The sequence below is a fragment of the Suillus paluster genome, assembly GCF_016628075.1.
Source record: "Suillus paluster strain FC165 chromosome Unknown EDB91scaffold_7, whole genome shotgun sequence".
NCBI classification, from domain to species: Eukaryota; Fungi; Basidiomycota; class Agaricomycetes; order Boletales; family Suillaceae; genus Suillus; species Suillus paluster.
In genome coordinates, this window is record NW_024537567.1 from 376,869 (window position 1) to 390,140 (window position 13,272).

Below are 13,272 nucleotides of genomic sequence, written 5' to 3' on the forward strand. Positions count from 1 at the left end.
ATTGGCTTATAATGACATCCACCCAGTGGGCCCTTAAAGTGTATTGTATGGTCTCGTAAGCCTGGAAACTTTTTTCCGACAAATTTTGCTTTCCTACTTTTCAGCGCTCACTCCGAAGTTGATGCCTCCTCGCAAGGGCATCGTTAAATCCGGGAATGCAGGAAATTCATCCAAGATTAACAAAAATTCTGGCGCAGGTTCGCCATCGCAGTCAGCTGATGCAGAGCAAGAAAAACCACTCTTCCCGCCCGGATCCAAGTATCCTCTGAGTCTACTTCATGAGAGGTACATGCTTTTTCGCCTTTGATATAGGAACTTTGGTGCGCTTGGCAATGATACATGTTGTTCGAGAGCATTAATAACATTCGCATTCACCATCCGATCCGTGGATTTCCAGGGCTAACTTTTCCATTGCTAGGTGCCAAAAGAATGGCTGGGACAAACCAACCGTCGAGACGGTGAGTGTGACTGTTTTATCAAACTTTTTATCATAGCTCAAGATCCACAAGCGTAAACATGGCAACGATTGGTCTTTTGTCGTAATTATCACTCGATTTGATAAGAAAACATCACGGGCAGAAAGTGTCCGACTTGAACCTCACCCACCTTATTTGAGGCCTACTGCGCTTGAAGCGCGTCATTGGGGTGCCACATACGCCTTGTACCGTGTCAGTGTATTTCTGTCACTACTCACATGATCAGTAGGATTGAACACGCGTAAACTGTCAGTTCTGCAATAGGATTCAGCTCAATCTCGTATTACCACCTGGGCCTCGCGATTACTGGACCGAGCTAGTTGCAGAACAACAAAATGCTCCAGATCACATGAAATGGATGTATGATGCTGATCCTTTTGCCGCACGTAGAGCAGTGGACGAGAGGCAAGCGAAAGCAGCCCAAAATAGACAACAAGGACATTCAAAAGATTCCATGATGCAGGTGTCCAAGGAGTTTGCTCACGCCCCCGAGGTGAGAATGACCACTGAGTTGCGAGATTTAGTGGAAGATGTTGTCAAGAAGGTAACTTAACTTCAATGGTAGACACTATTATTAACGAAAGTCGCAGGGAAATGCGCTGCACTTTGGTGACGACCCTGTGTTATCTATATTGCCCGCGGAGGCGATACCAGCTGTTACCCAGCAGCTTGGTCACTTGAACTTCAAGTCCGATCAAATACGCAATACGTTGGCCTTTCTATCCAAACCTTCGCCTCTCGGGGGTAATTTATTGAATTCAATGTCCCCGCTAGAGGCGTGCATAGAATATCTAGTTCTTCATCTCCCAGAATGCGACCTTCCAGAGCGCTTCTTTCCCGGAAATAACTCCTCCAATCCATTCATTGTCTCCGGTCACTCTGGCTCTGATGACTTGGAAAAGAGATGGGTGGAGGAGAAAATCATCAAAGAGGCTGGTTTTCCCGCACGTACTGTCAAGGAGTGTACTGCTGACAGACAATCGGTAAAAAATATGGACCTGCTGATGGCCTCTTTGGACCATCGCCTCCTAGGTGAGGATGTGTGCGCCCAAGCCAATACAGACGATATAGTGCTGGCTAATGTCGTGGACGGTTTACGAAGTAATGCGGATGAAGCAGAGGCTCTCGGGGCTCATTTTGTCGACGCGAGCCATATATCAATGCCTCTATTCAGCGCGCCTGTGGAGCTACATGTTTTGCTACCATCTTGTTCTGACCACTCCTTTCACAACTATCCTCCTGTGTATATCACATCAAAGTCTGTCCCGCCATATATGCGGCTTCATCTTCTCTCACAGCTGTTGCAAGAAATGAGACAGGATGGGTTTATCGAGCCAGGGGAAGGCTTTCTCATGGCAGCAATGAGGGTTCTCGAGGACCACTGGGCACGCGCTGAATCCAACGGTTCGCCGGATATGTCGGAAGTGCTTAAATTCTTGATACCTTCGCCCACTTCATCGCCAATTATCCATACCTCTACCTTACGGACTGGTCTTAAAGAAACGGCGCGTCACAAAGTCCGACATCGCGGTGACAGTCGATCGAATGCACAGGTCAAGACAGATTTTGAACAATTGTGCCAATCCCAGGCATATGTAACGATGCTGTCCGTTCGTCGACGCCTTCCTGCATTTGCTGCCAAGGACAAGTTTTTGTCCTTGCTCGAACACAACCGAGTAGTTGTCGTGGTTGGAGAAACAGGTAAGCCTTTTTATTTGTCTCCAGCCCTTAGTTAAAGGGGTCCATTTTGCAGGGTGTGGCAAAACCACTCAACGTAAGTCATGACAATGTCTATCTGTGCGATGTATACTCAGAGGCTCCGATTCCAAGTCCCGCAATTCATCCTAGATTCGTTGGTAATGTCGGGGCACGGAGCCGAAGCTTCAATCATTGTCACCCAACCTCGCAGAATTTCTGCCGTATCTGTTGCTGCGCGGGTTTCGTCAGAACGTATAGACGACGGCTCTGTCGGATATGTTATTCGTGGAGAGACTAAGCATAGTCAAGCAACCAAGTTGCTCTTTTGTACGACCGGAGTTGTTTTACGAAGGCTAGGCTCCGGCGACGGGCTGAATGATGTCACACACATTGTTGTTGACGAGGTGCATGACAACTTTTCATAAAATCCAACCCATGACTGACTACAGGTAGGTTCACGAACGTTCTGTCGATGGAGATTTTCTTCTTCTAGAACTCAAGGAATTACTGGCACAACACCCTACACTAAAGGTGGTGCTCATGTCAGCAACGATCAATCATGAAACATTTGTGAAATATTTCAACAACGCCCCGATGTTGACTATCCCAGGCTTTACGCACCCAATCACAGATATGTGAGCAATTCATTTCTCTCAACTGTTCCACTACTCGACTACGACGACTCCCACTTAAAAATGAATCATGACAGGTACCTCGAAGATTACATTTCCTCAGTTTCCTATAAACCGGCATCAATCAAACCAAATATAAAGGAATCGGAAGAAGAGAAACATGCCTTCCGGGATTATTATAGTTCTCGGGGCCTCAGCGAAGAGGCGACATCTGCCATCCAAAACATCATGCGAGCGGAGAGGATTGACTATCAGGTTGTGTTTCCATGATGTTACAATACTGGACCAGCAACTCATCATATTCTTTTGCGTAGTTGATTACTGCTGTTGTTCAGCATATCGTTGCAACGTCGCAACGAGGTGGAATTTTGATTTTCCTTCCCGGAGTTCAAGAAATTCGTTCCTGTATTGAAGCAATTCGCGGCACGCTCGACGGGAAAGCCGAGATATTACCTTTACACGCGAACTTGTCAAACGATGAGCAACTTGCTGTTTTCGCAAATACAAACCGATGGAAAATCATTGCCGCGACAAACGTTGCTGAGGTCAGTTCGTTGTATCAGTTAGTTCTTGTAGCTGAATGTTCCGAAGACGTCCATCACCATTGAAGACATAATCTACGTCGTTGACTCTGGAAAAGTTAAAGAAATAGGTTATGATCCAATAAGCGGACTATCTCTCTTAAAAGAACAATGGGTCACGCGCGCTGCAGCCCGCCAGCGCAGGGGTAGGGCTGGTAGAACGCAGCCAGGATTTTGCTACAAGCTTTATTCTCGAAAGCAGGAAGAAAAAATGGGCCATTTCCCAGTACCAGAAATTTTACGAACACCGTTGGAGAGCATTTCGTTAACCGTGAAGGTGATGCGCGAGAGTGAGGATGTGAAGGTTAGTGACTCTGTGTGCATGATGGGTGCAGTACGTTGACCTAGCTTCCTTTCAGCATTTCCTGAACCGGGCTATTGATCCTCCCGAAGTATCTGCAATGGATAAGGCCTGGAATGTCCTGGAGGAGCTCGGAGCCATTGATGCGGATGGCCGTTTGACTGCTCTTGGGCGCCATATTGTGCGTGATTGCAGTCATATCTCCTGTATTCATTGATTGACTTGCAGATGCGCTCTCGCATAGTCATTGCTCCCTGTGGATTTGCGACTGGGGAAGGTTAGTATCTTGAATATGGACAGAATGATTTCTGACAATGCCTCGCAGATGCTTGTTCTTGGCACGATTTTCCAATGCATAGACCCAATTCTTACGGTCGTAGCTTGCCTCTCGTCAAAACCTTTATTCGTTAGTCCAATGAATAACAGGGATGAAGCCGCTCAGTAAAATTCCTTCTCGATGTCCATAATTCAGGACTCATTTGCACACGTAGGGCGAGACTACGTTTTGGCGAAGACAAGAGCGATCTACTCGCAGATGTCAATGCGTACAACGAATGCATGCGCCTTCAGTCTGAGGGCAAGAATCGTAAAGCCTTGAAACACTTCTGTGAAGAGGTACGATTTTCGTTGTGGTAGAACTCCAAAAATGATCAATCTCGTGCAGAATTTTATCTCGCCCGCCGCTGTCAGGGAGATCACCTCATTACGCCACGATTTCTTCTCCTCTCTTTCAGATCTCGGTTTCATCCCGCGTTCCGCAACAGCGAGTTCTCAGGAACTGAATGCCAACAGTACGAACACAAACATAGTCAAAGCCGTCATCCTCGGCGGTTTGTGGCCTCGCGTTGTCCAAGTGCATCTTCCACGTTCAGCGATCAAATTCGACAAAGTGCAAGCGGGAACTGTTCAGCGCCAAAATACCGCAAAAGAATACAAGATGCATGATCTGATAGATGGGCGCGTCTTTCTGCACCCCTCGTCTGTCCTCTTTGGAGAGTCGACGTGGAAGTCGCCGTTCCTAGCCTACTTCCAGAAACAGATGACCAGCAAGGTTTTCATCCGCGGGGCTACCCAGGTGTGACTTTTTGACTCCTCGATCGATCGTTTTCGGTGACTGCCGTGCTAAGTGGGGATTAGGTTCCGATCTACGCACTGCTTCTCTTCGGTGGACCTGTGTCCGTCAATCACATCGGAGGTGGTCTCACGGTTGGAAAGGGTGGCAGCATTGTCAAATTGAAGGCATGGCCCCGCATCGGAATTCTGGTGAACCAACTCAGGTAACTTGTCCTTGTCGTCCACATCTCAGACTCATTGATATCCGAAAATCACAGGCGCCTGCTTGATGCGCAACTACAGCAATGTATTGAAGAGGGATCAATGTTGAGCGCCAGTCAACATAGTGCCGTGGCCAACGCCATGAGCGCGTTGCTTGCAAATGACGGCCTGTCCGGATAATGCCTCACCAAAAATTGACAGTTGGTCACGAATAGAGCGGAGGGTTGCATCGAAATACTATGTCGAGTTGAGAAGTTTCAATAGACATTGTTGCGAAAATATTATCAGATGATGTACTGCGATGATTGCCATGACCCGAGTGTATGCTATGCCAACGTTTCATGGAGAATATATGCTAAAAGTGGTATTGCTATGTGCCCGTATGTACAATTGCGCTGAAGTAAAAAAAAATCTGAAAAGGTAATCTTCAGCATGTCAACTCTGCAAACAGCATATAAACACCTACCATGACTAACTGACAAGAGAAATTAACTACATTCATCCGATGAGATGCCAACAGCTTGTTCAAGGCCTGCGATCGTCCACAAGATAGCGGACTCGCGTCTCACGGGTTCGCCGACGCAAGTCAAAGACTTCCGAAGTGTTTGCTGAGCTACCTCAGCGGAAGCACCTGGAACAGCATCCTGAGAGTGCGTTAAAGCCGATACACGTTGATCTAGCTCATCCACAAGATTTTCAGGCGTGTACTCGCCCTCAGAGGCGTCTATCGGCGGAAGGGTGCTAGAGGGCGACTTGAACCCCCGACGGCTTTCAGTTCCATTGGATCTTCTGCGACGTGGTCTCTCGATAATAATGTCATCCAGGCTGCCATTGACCAGATCGTGATGTTGCCCTGGCATCACAGCATTCCAAGGAGGACCGTACGGTTGTGTGCGAGGAACAGACCGCGAGGAATACTTGCCCGTCAACTTCGGCACGTCCATCTGTAGCGGCGGCGAAGGTAAGGGGGACGGAAATTCTAAGCTAGAAGGAGAACCGATAGCAGGTGACTTGAACAAAGGAGTGAAGCGGCTCGCGAACGTCCTACGAAGTGCAGATGGTGAGTTCGTAAAAACAGCTGTAGCAAAAACCATCGTCATTATCCCTTATAAAAAGAAATGCCGTGCTTACAAGTTGACGATGTCGTGGGATGTACATCGGGCGACAACCCCGCAGGTTTGGGACTTGACCATGGACTAGAGAATGAAAACATCGGGTTGCGACTGGATTTCGAAGACTCAAGTTCTGCAAGCGTGAGAAATTAACAACGGTTCGGCACCATCCTATTCTGATAAAGGCGCCAACACGCACTCTTTCGTTTCTTCGTCCGGAAAGGACTCACGAATTCAGCGCGATACATTTCACCAGATGTCGGGAAGGGAGGGGGGGATGGCAACAACTTCACGGAGGACTCGGGTGCAGATTGTTGCTGTTGAGACTGCTCCTTCGTGCTGACGTTGATCACAACGGGCGCACGCGGCGGAACGCTTGCTGGACGACGTTTTCCGCTGAAGGCTTTCCGAACAGATGGTAACCGTAAAGACATGGTTTTTGACGAGCGCGTAGAAGCTGTCCCTTCGGAAAGAGTGTCCACTTGAGGCCGGTTCATTATGCCATGTTCATCACAGCCCGTGCTATTTCGACGACCGCGACATTCACAATGCTCGTCGAAACACTTGAGTGGAAGGTCGTGCACACAGGCACTCTTTGACGTGGGCGAGTTGTGATCGCACGTGATGGTACTACTTTCATCACGTACAGTGGGTGAGCATGATGCAGACTCCCCTTGTGTCGATTTACGCCTGGAGAACGGAGATAGTGCAGGTGGCCAGCGACGCTGAATTGTCGGTGGCATCGGAGATGGGTTCATGCTGACGGACCTCGCCAAACTTGAATTGTAGGATTCCGGAGCGTCGAGATTGAAAGAAACATGTCTCGAGCTCACAGCGGGTCTTTCCTTGAGAGAAGGCGTTTTATGCAAGTCGGGAAAAGACGATGCTCGCCGAAGGGAAGGAGCCTTGGACAGAAGAGATATTGATGGTAATTCCTGAAGTATAGGTTCTGGGGAGGAAGTAAATACAGGACCACGGGGCCTGTTGAGACTACGATGGAGTGGATGACGACGATTTGGTTCTCGGTAGGGTGGGGTCTGCGTCCTCATCGCAGGTACAATCCAGAATACTCCGAGAGCAAATATACTCTACTCCGTGGTTCTATATTAAGAACATCACTAGCATATATCTGAAAACTCACAATAACAAATCCAACGAGACCAAGTAGCAAGGCGAGGATGCCTGCGAGCACAGTTTTGACTCCAAGTTCATATGCATAGTTATCAAATATGATGAAGATCATGGGAACGACAGTATTGGTAAAGTTCCCCCAGTGAGGACAACCTCGCAAACGGAGCGGAGAAAGTGACAGGAACAGATCAAGGCGGCGTCTAAAAGGCGTCGAGGGTGAAACGAAATTACAAGGCATCCGTGTGGGGCACTGGAGGGATAGGACGTTGACGTGTGGCAAAGCTTGCCGCTGAAGCATGCAATGGGATGAAACAAGTGATATCACCACAGTGCAGCAATGGGCATGTCCACCACAAAGGCTGTTCGTAAAATCGTAAAAAAAAAAAAAAAAAAAGAGATAGATGTTATAATAACTTTTATCGTTTTGAGTTGAAAGATGGTTCGATATGAAGGAGGTCAACGGCGGGCGCTCGTCCAAGTGGTTCGACGCGAACAACCAACGCAGACCGGCATGTGCCACCCATACTTAAAAAGTGGAACGACGTCCATTTTAAGTCCTATTACTACCGACCCGAGTTTGTACTAGTAGATTATAAGCTACTAGTAATAGTGACGTAATATGTTCAGTTCAATCTCAGCGGCAATCTATGCACAACGAAATGCGTTATCTATTGAGCAGAACAACCTGAGTTAGCACCAATCGTCGTAAATATGTGGGGGCCGTAAAACTAGCAAACAGGTAACACGAATAGTATCCACAAAGGAATATAACAACGAAACGAAAGTCCTGTAAGAAGACTGAACGAAAAGGCATAAACGTCAAATGTCTAGGATGAACACCGGCTCGTCCACATCATAAAAAGAACAGAAAGTCTATTAGCAATGTCCGACGAATCTACACGCCTACTCTGTTGGCGAGCAGCTTTGGCCATCACTTTGCAGCAAATAGCCGGGTTGGCAAGATGAGATTTGGCATTCGCCAGCAACGCAAGCTACGCCCTGAACATATGGAATCTTCGCGCAGTCGTGCCTTAATAAAATTGTGATGGTCAGCCAAATAGAATCAAGTAGTAGTAGTCATCAGATACACACTCAATAGGGTCAAGACTGGAGCAGCCACCGCAGGAACGCAAATCCACCGTAAAATCGACACACTCAAACCCTACCGCTTCCCACTCGACAAACGTGCGAGGGAACTGGCCAGGGGTGCTCAAAACGGGGCAAGCCACGAGCCCGTCGAGACAAAACCCACGCTGGACATCTGTCACGTCCTCCATGACATGCTGTTCGTCAAGGCTGCGCTTTTGCGGTGCTGCGGAATCCTCAGCAAACCGCTTAGACGGGGCTGGCTCCGCAGCACGGGCATGTAAATAACGCGGTGAGGCAACCGACTGTCGAGCTGACAGCCCCTTTGAAGGAGAGGCCTGACGAGCAGCGAGGCGCTTTGATGGACTAGCCTCACGAGCAACATAAAGTGGGGAGGGCCCGAGAGCGGGGGTACGTTTGTTCAAGGCTTTGAAAGATTCTGGCTGCCGAGGGAGATTGGGAAGCGCAAATCTCTTTGACGGCGTGAGGTCGCGAGCCTGTCCATCAAGTGGAGATGCCACCGCGATGGCAAGCAAAAAGAAAAGAACGAATAGGAAGGATTTCATCATGATGGTGGGCGTTATACCAAGGGAGAACGCTGCGCTGTGTGCGAAGGAGAAGGTCTGAAAAGTGGTCGCCACAAACAAAGAACTTAAGGACAGGTGATAATAAATAGTGATAAGAGAAGCGAAGAGAGTGAAGATTGGTGATGTGATTGTAAGCCGAGCTCTCAAGCTTAAGACTCACGCGATGATGATCCTGATAACTCAGATCAGAGATCAGAGTTTCGTGGACGTCGTAATTCTGTGCAAAGACATGCGTCTAGGTGAAGCTATATGTTTCTAGAATATTGGCTGTGTCGAGTTTCAAATGTTCAGCTCCACAAACCTCTGCCACAGCGCCCCTAGCAGCGTCATCGTGCCGATCGGCAACGAGCAATCTTGATAAAAACAGATATAAAAAACTGCCTACCGAATTCACTTGTTCGCTTTTGAGTCAGTCTTGCGGATTATCATGATCGATAAAGCTAGAAGTACTAGAAGTATGACAGTGAGTAAAATGTTTCAAGGAAGCTCCTTTAGGATGTTCTGATCCGTTCAGCCAATGTCACTGTCACTGTCATGTCACATGAACACGTGATACTTCGCGTCGCGACTTGAGTCGTGAGGTTCAGCTCCTTCCAATCCACAAGTTTCATGTCTCACGACGAATTTGAACATTACGACTTTTCAGAATTCACCGAAGAAGAGCTTGCACAATTCGATGTAGATGCCACCAATAACCTGCTGCAGAAGGCGCCCGATAAAATACCACCAACCTCGCAACAAGATATCCGGAAAACTAGTATCAGTAACTTTGGTGGTGGACCCGCACTTGAGATTGCGTTTGAGTCCTCCACTGACGTTTCTCTTGTTGAGGAAATCTCCAAACCTGCTGAGTGTCATATCCCAGCTAGCATAGGGCCCCTGCTACTTACCAGCACGCATGTTTCTCGAATGCGGCCGCAAAAAGACCCAAGAAACCCCTACGAGAAGTTTAGCTCCTGGAAGAAGGGGTTCTCCGTGACGGACCTCGTCTCACCTGTTTGGTTTGTTCGCGAAGTCATTCCCGTCACCCCTTTCTTACATTTGGACATAGGTGTGAAGTGCAATTTGAATATGGGCTGTATGGAGAGCGCCACAAACCACTCGAAAGGCGACCTTCCGCTTTCAGGTCAAGATACGGTAAACAAATTCAAGTCCAACAAAATGTAGCACAACAAAACGACAGGACACTCAAGAGAGGGGCCGTATGTCTCATTATTTCACGTGTTCTTGCAGAAGATATGACTACTTTTAGTCTATTCACAAAGCTCTGGAGCTGGAAGTGAGGCCAGAAACAGTTCCCATCCGTACATCAACTCATGAGGAGCGTTGGGCTTTGCGGTACGAATGTCACATTCTTGTTGCTCTCACGCCATTTTCTGAGCAGTTCAACAGTCTCTTCAATCTCACGGCCGGCATGCAACAACTGATTCTGGAAGGGCTAACGGTATCTTTCCCTGACCGTGGGGCAATCATACCAGGTGCTAACGTAATTTTGCAGCGTGAACTCCCAGTCTTCGGAATTACGCATGGGCAAGTCGTTTTCGGAATCATCGTAGGTATCTCCGCTCTCAGATAATGACTGATTGGCCTCATGTCACTGATTTGGCAGGATGAAGTGACTCGGCATGCTCCATCACAAGTAAACGAACACTACAATCCTGTCAAACGTAGCTCTGCCTCTCCTGAATCATCTCCCGTCAAGAAGAAACAGCGTCGGTCGCCGTCTCCATCGCAGGAACCTATACCTGCTTTCTATCCAGACCAGTCTACTCCTACGGAGACTGGCGTAGCGGATCGGCCCCCAACCGAGGAGGAAGTTCATGACCATTCCGTACCAAACAATTCGATTTCAAGATCCATCCATCCGCAACCCACGTTCTACGATGTAACGCTCGTCGACTACAAGACTCGTCGCGTACCATCACTACCCCCAGAGGAGGATGCGGTATCATCAAAACTGCAACTTATGCTTTATCATCGGCTGCTCTCTGCACTCCTCTCCCCGGAAACCTTTGATTTCGACGCACTATGGGCAAAGCAAGGCATCAATTCGCATAAATCATTTTCCAAACAATTTGTAGAAGACATCGGTTTGTCAACAAGAGATGAAAGAGACCTTCCTGAGTTCCACGTGGATTTGTGCACCATGATTGCAGCATGGGTCTCTGTCGTTCACTTGGCTCGGAGTAGTATTGAACGACTGAGATGTGTCAATCCCGAGCTTCACATCATCTACCGGAAAGCTAAGGACTCGTTTCGTGATCGGCAACAGAAGGCAAAAAGCGAGGAAAAGGCAGTCAATAGTCCACTGGAAGCGCTTTCCCGCCAAGAAGAACTGGATATAGCTCGTGCTATTGAGGAGAGTCTGCGCCCGCTTTGTCAGGAGGCCGGAGAGGCTAGCACGAGCACCCAGGCTGCGGCACACATAAGGGACACATTCGCCGTACAAAGTGAAGAACTCGTACTCGATGAAGTTGACCTCGCCAGCCCTGCTCTGGAAAATCCCGAGCCGACACGGGTGATGCAAGATCCCTTGCATGCATGCACCCAAGATGTTCCTGACTCCAAAGCAATTGTCCCGAAAGAGCATGAAGGAAGTCAGTCTGAACCCTAGTTGAGAACTGCAGTATACTAACCCTTGCACACAGCTCCGGCGGCTGATGAGGTCACCAACTTAGAAGATAGGACTCTTCTAGCTCGAAATAGCGACTCTCCAAATGAGGAAGATACCTCTGGCCATTCGACGATACTGGGTACCAGGACATTTGTCATGGACGACAACCGGCTCGATGCGCATCTTGAAGATGTTCTCCAATGGTGGTTTGGTATTCGTCCTCCTAGGGGTGTTGAACTCGCACAATCCACTCGGTGTTTGTGAGTTCTCTGAGTAGCCAGCGTCATGAAAGCCGCTCACTTCTTGACAGCAATTGCGAATATCAAGAGAGTTGCGAATGGAGAGAGCAGAAAGCTACCGAGAGTAGTGTTGCTCTCGGAAAGCGTAAGGAAAGCATGAAATAGCCATCAAGCCGTTAAACTTTAGACTCTGCTGGTCCGAAGTGGGTCGCGGCTGTATCAAGTGGAATTGGGCGGAATATTACAATGAATGGGCGACTAGATCTCACTTTGGATTCTATTCTTGACAACTACTTAAGTACTAGCTAGTAGTTGTCGTACTTTGGACTATTGTTACTCTCCCCTAGCCAGACCCAAGGTTCCATTAGACTATTGCGGTAATTCAGGTGTCGTTACCTACTGGTAACTGGTAACCACTGCGGCAACCTCACTGTTGCTCCACTGTACAGTACTAATCCCCCATGGATGGCTGGGTTGATTACATTCATTTCTCATTCTTTGGTGAACATATCCTCTTTAGTTCTCTGCGCCTGCACACCTTCTGGGAATTCTTCCTTGGTATCCTTCTGACTTCTGTCATATGTTTGTTTGAGAGGTTCGTGATCTTTTTCTTCCATACTACCCAAGTTCCTCTGATTCGTTGGAAACACAAGACTGTTGTCGTTTGCTATCAGCAAGCACTGGCGACCTCGTTTCATCGGTCGTTCGCGACTAGCAAAGGCGGTATGGAGAGCAACGTTGTACGGAATTGCAACGACACTTAGACTGTGAGTTGCGTCTTCGTCAATCCACAGTCCGGAACAATGTTGAACCGTGAAATACTCCAGGATTTACATGCTTATCGCCATGTCATACCAAGTAGGGTAAGTCCTGTCTTTCAAATGGAAGTCACTGTGATGGCCTGACCGGCTATGAGCAAGTCTCATCCTTGCCGTTGTGAGTGCCAATAATCATGCGTGAGATCATTGCAGGAAGTTTGACAAGCATCTCTCCAAAAGGTCCTCATGTTGTCAGTTGGACAATTCTTCTTCGAGTATTTTGACGCTGCTCCAGCAAAGTCAGCCACGTAAGTGTTTCATCCATGACAAGAGCTTATAGAGGCTGATCGGCCCTTTCATTGTCTAAGCTATGATAGAACTGGAGATCCTCTCCTAGACTCGGAGAGCGAAGACGACTCGTACCATATGCCTGCGCGAACATGGCAGCCCAAAACGCGCCCACGAGCGAAGTCGAAACCTGAGGCTATCGTCATTCACCCCGGGAACTCTAACCTCGCGCGCGCCGATGCTGTGGCGCAGGAGCTTGGCATTACTGGTGAAACTGAGCGAGTGAAACTCAATCGGTATCCTGTTGACCAGGATGCTTGGGAGCTTGGGAAGGGTAGAGACATAGCACGACAATTACTTGGAGGCACAGTACGTCGTCCCCAGTCTCCGCAAGATCATTAGATGCCTCTGATTTCCGAAGGTGCTTGAGCCGAGTCTTTAAAAACTTGTTGTAGCACCTCAGATTGTTGTAGTAAATTATCTTTACAAGTTAT

At 48.2% G+C, this 13,272-nt stretch overlaps 5 protein-coding genes across 5 annotated transcripts; 3 read left to right on the plus strand and 2 right to left on the minus strand.

Annotated features, from left to right (window-relative positions):
- The first annotated feature begins 23 nt into the window (after positions 1 to 23).
- EDB91DRAFT_1109441 (P-loop containing nucleoside triphosphate hydrolase protein) lies at positions 24 to 5,203 on the plus strand. Its single transcript, XM_041317620.1, has 18 exons — positions 24 to 285; positions 419 to 458; positions 510 to 668; positions 730 to 1,020; positions 1,067 to 2,177; positions 2,230 to 2,250; positions 2,307 to 2,578; positions 2,628 to 2,809; positions 2,884 to 3,061; positions 3,121 to 3,351; positions 3,398 to 3,691; positions 3,747 to 3,869; positions 3,933 to 3,965; positions 4,014 to 4,129; positions 4,180 to 4,303; positions 4,353 to 4,763; positions 4,826 to 4,965; positions 5,020 to 5,203. Exons 1-18 carry the CDS (start codon positions 122 to 124, stop codon positions 5,141 to 5,143), a joined length of 4,014 nt encoding a protein of 1,337 aa, XP_041181330.1. The 5' UTR covers positions 24 to 121; the 3' UTR covers positions 5,144 to 5,203.
- Positions 5,204 to 7,720, minus strand: EDB91DRAFT_1109448 (uncharacterized protein; the record flags this gene model as incomplete). The annotated part of the gene is made up of 5 exons (XM_041317621.1): positions 7,217 to 7,720; positions 6,275 to 7,163; positions 6,095 to 6,208; positions 5,430 to 6,041; positions 5,204 to 5,373 (listed from the first exon to the last, which is right to left on the minus strand). Coding segments are annotated over exons 1-4 (1,877 nt in total), but the record flags the coding sequence as incomplete, so codon positions are not given.
- A 21-nt stretch (positions 7,721 to 7,741) lies between these two features.
- EDB91DRAFT_1109449 (uncharacterized protein) lies at positions 7,742 to 9,352 on the minus strand. The gene is made up of 4 exons (XM_041317622.1): positions 9,265 to 9,352; positions 9,040 to 9,196; positions 8,299 to 8,915; positions 7,742 to 8,236 (listed from the first exon to the last, which is right to left on the minus strand). The coding sequence occupies exons 3-4, from the start codon at positions 8,859 to 8,861 to the stop codon at positions 8,110 to 8,112; spliced, it is 690 nt and encodes a 229-aa protein (XP_041181332.1). The 5' UTR covers positions 8,862 to 8,915; positions 9,040 to 9,196; positions 9,265 to 9,352; the 3' UTR covers positions 7,742 to 8,109.
- A 100-nt stretch (positions 9,353 to 9,452) lies between these two features.
- On the plus strand, positions 9,453 to 12,240 carry EDB91DRAFT_762860 (exonuclease V a 5' deoxyribonuclease-domain-containing protein). Its single transcript, XM_041328316.1, has 8 exons — positions 9,453 to 9,880; positions 9,931 to 10,081; positions 10,132 to 10,217; positions 10,272 to 10,323; positions 10,378 to 10,431; positions 10,489 to 11,476; positions 11,528 to 11,753; positions 11,804 to 12,240. Exons 1-8 carry the CDS (start codon positions 9,489 to 9,491, stop codon positions 11,895 to 11,897), a joined length of 2,043 nt encoding a protein of 680 aa, XP_041181333.1. The 5' UTR covers positions 9,453 to 9,488; the 3' UTR covers positions 11,898 to 12,240.
- EDB91DRAFT_762911 (uncharacterized protein) lies at positions 11,878 to 13,257 on the plus strand. The gene is made up of 6 exons (XM_041328317.1): positions 11,878 to 12,327; positions 12,386 to 12,499; positions 12,560 to 12,595; positions 12,653 to 12,668; positions 12,731 to 12,798; positions 12,859 to 13,257. Exons 1-6 carry the CDS (start codon positions 12,194 to 12,196, stop codon positions 13,178 to 13,180), a joined length of 690 nt encoding a protein of 229 aa, XP_041181334.1. The 5' UTR covers positions 11,878 to 12,193; the 3' UTR covers positions 13,181 to 13,257.
- The last annotated feature ends 15 nt before the right edge of the window (positions 13,258 to 13,272 follow it).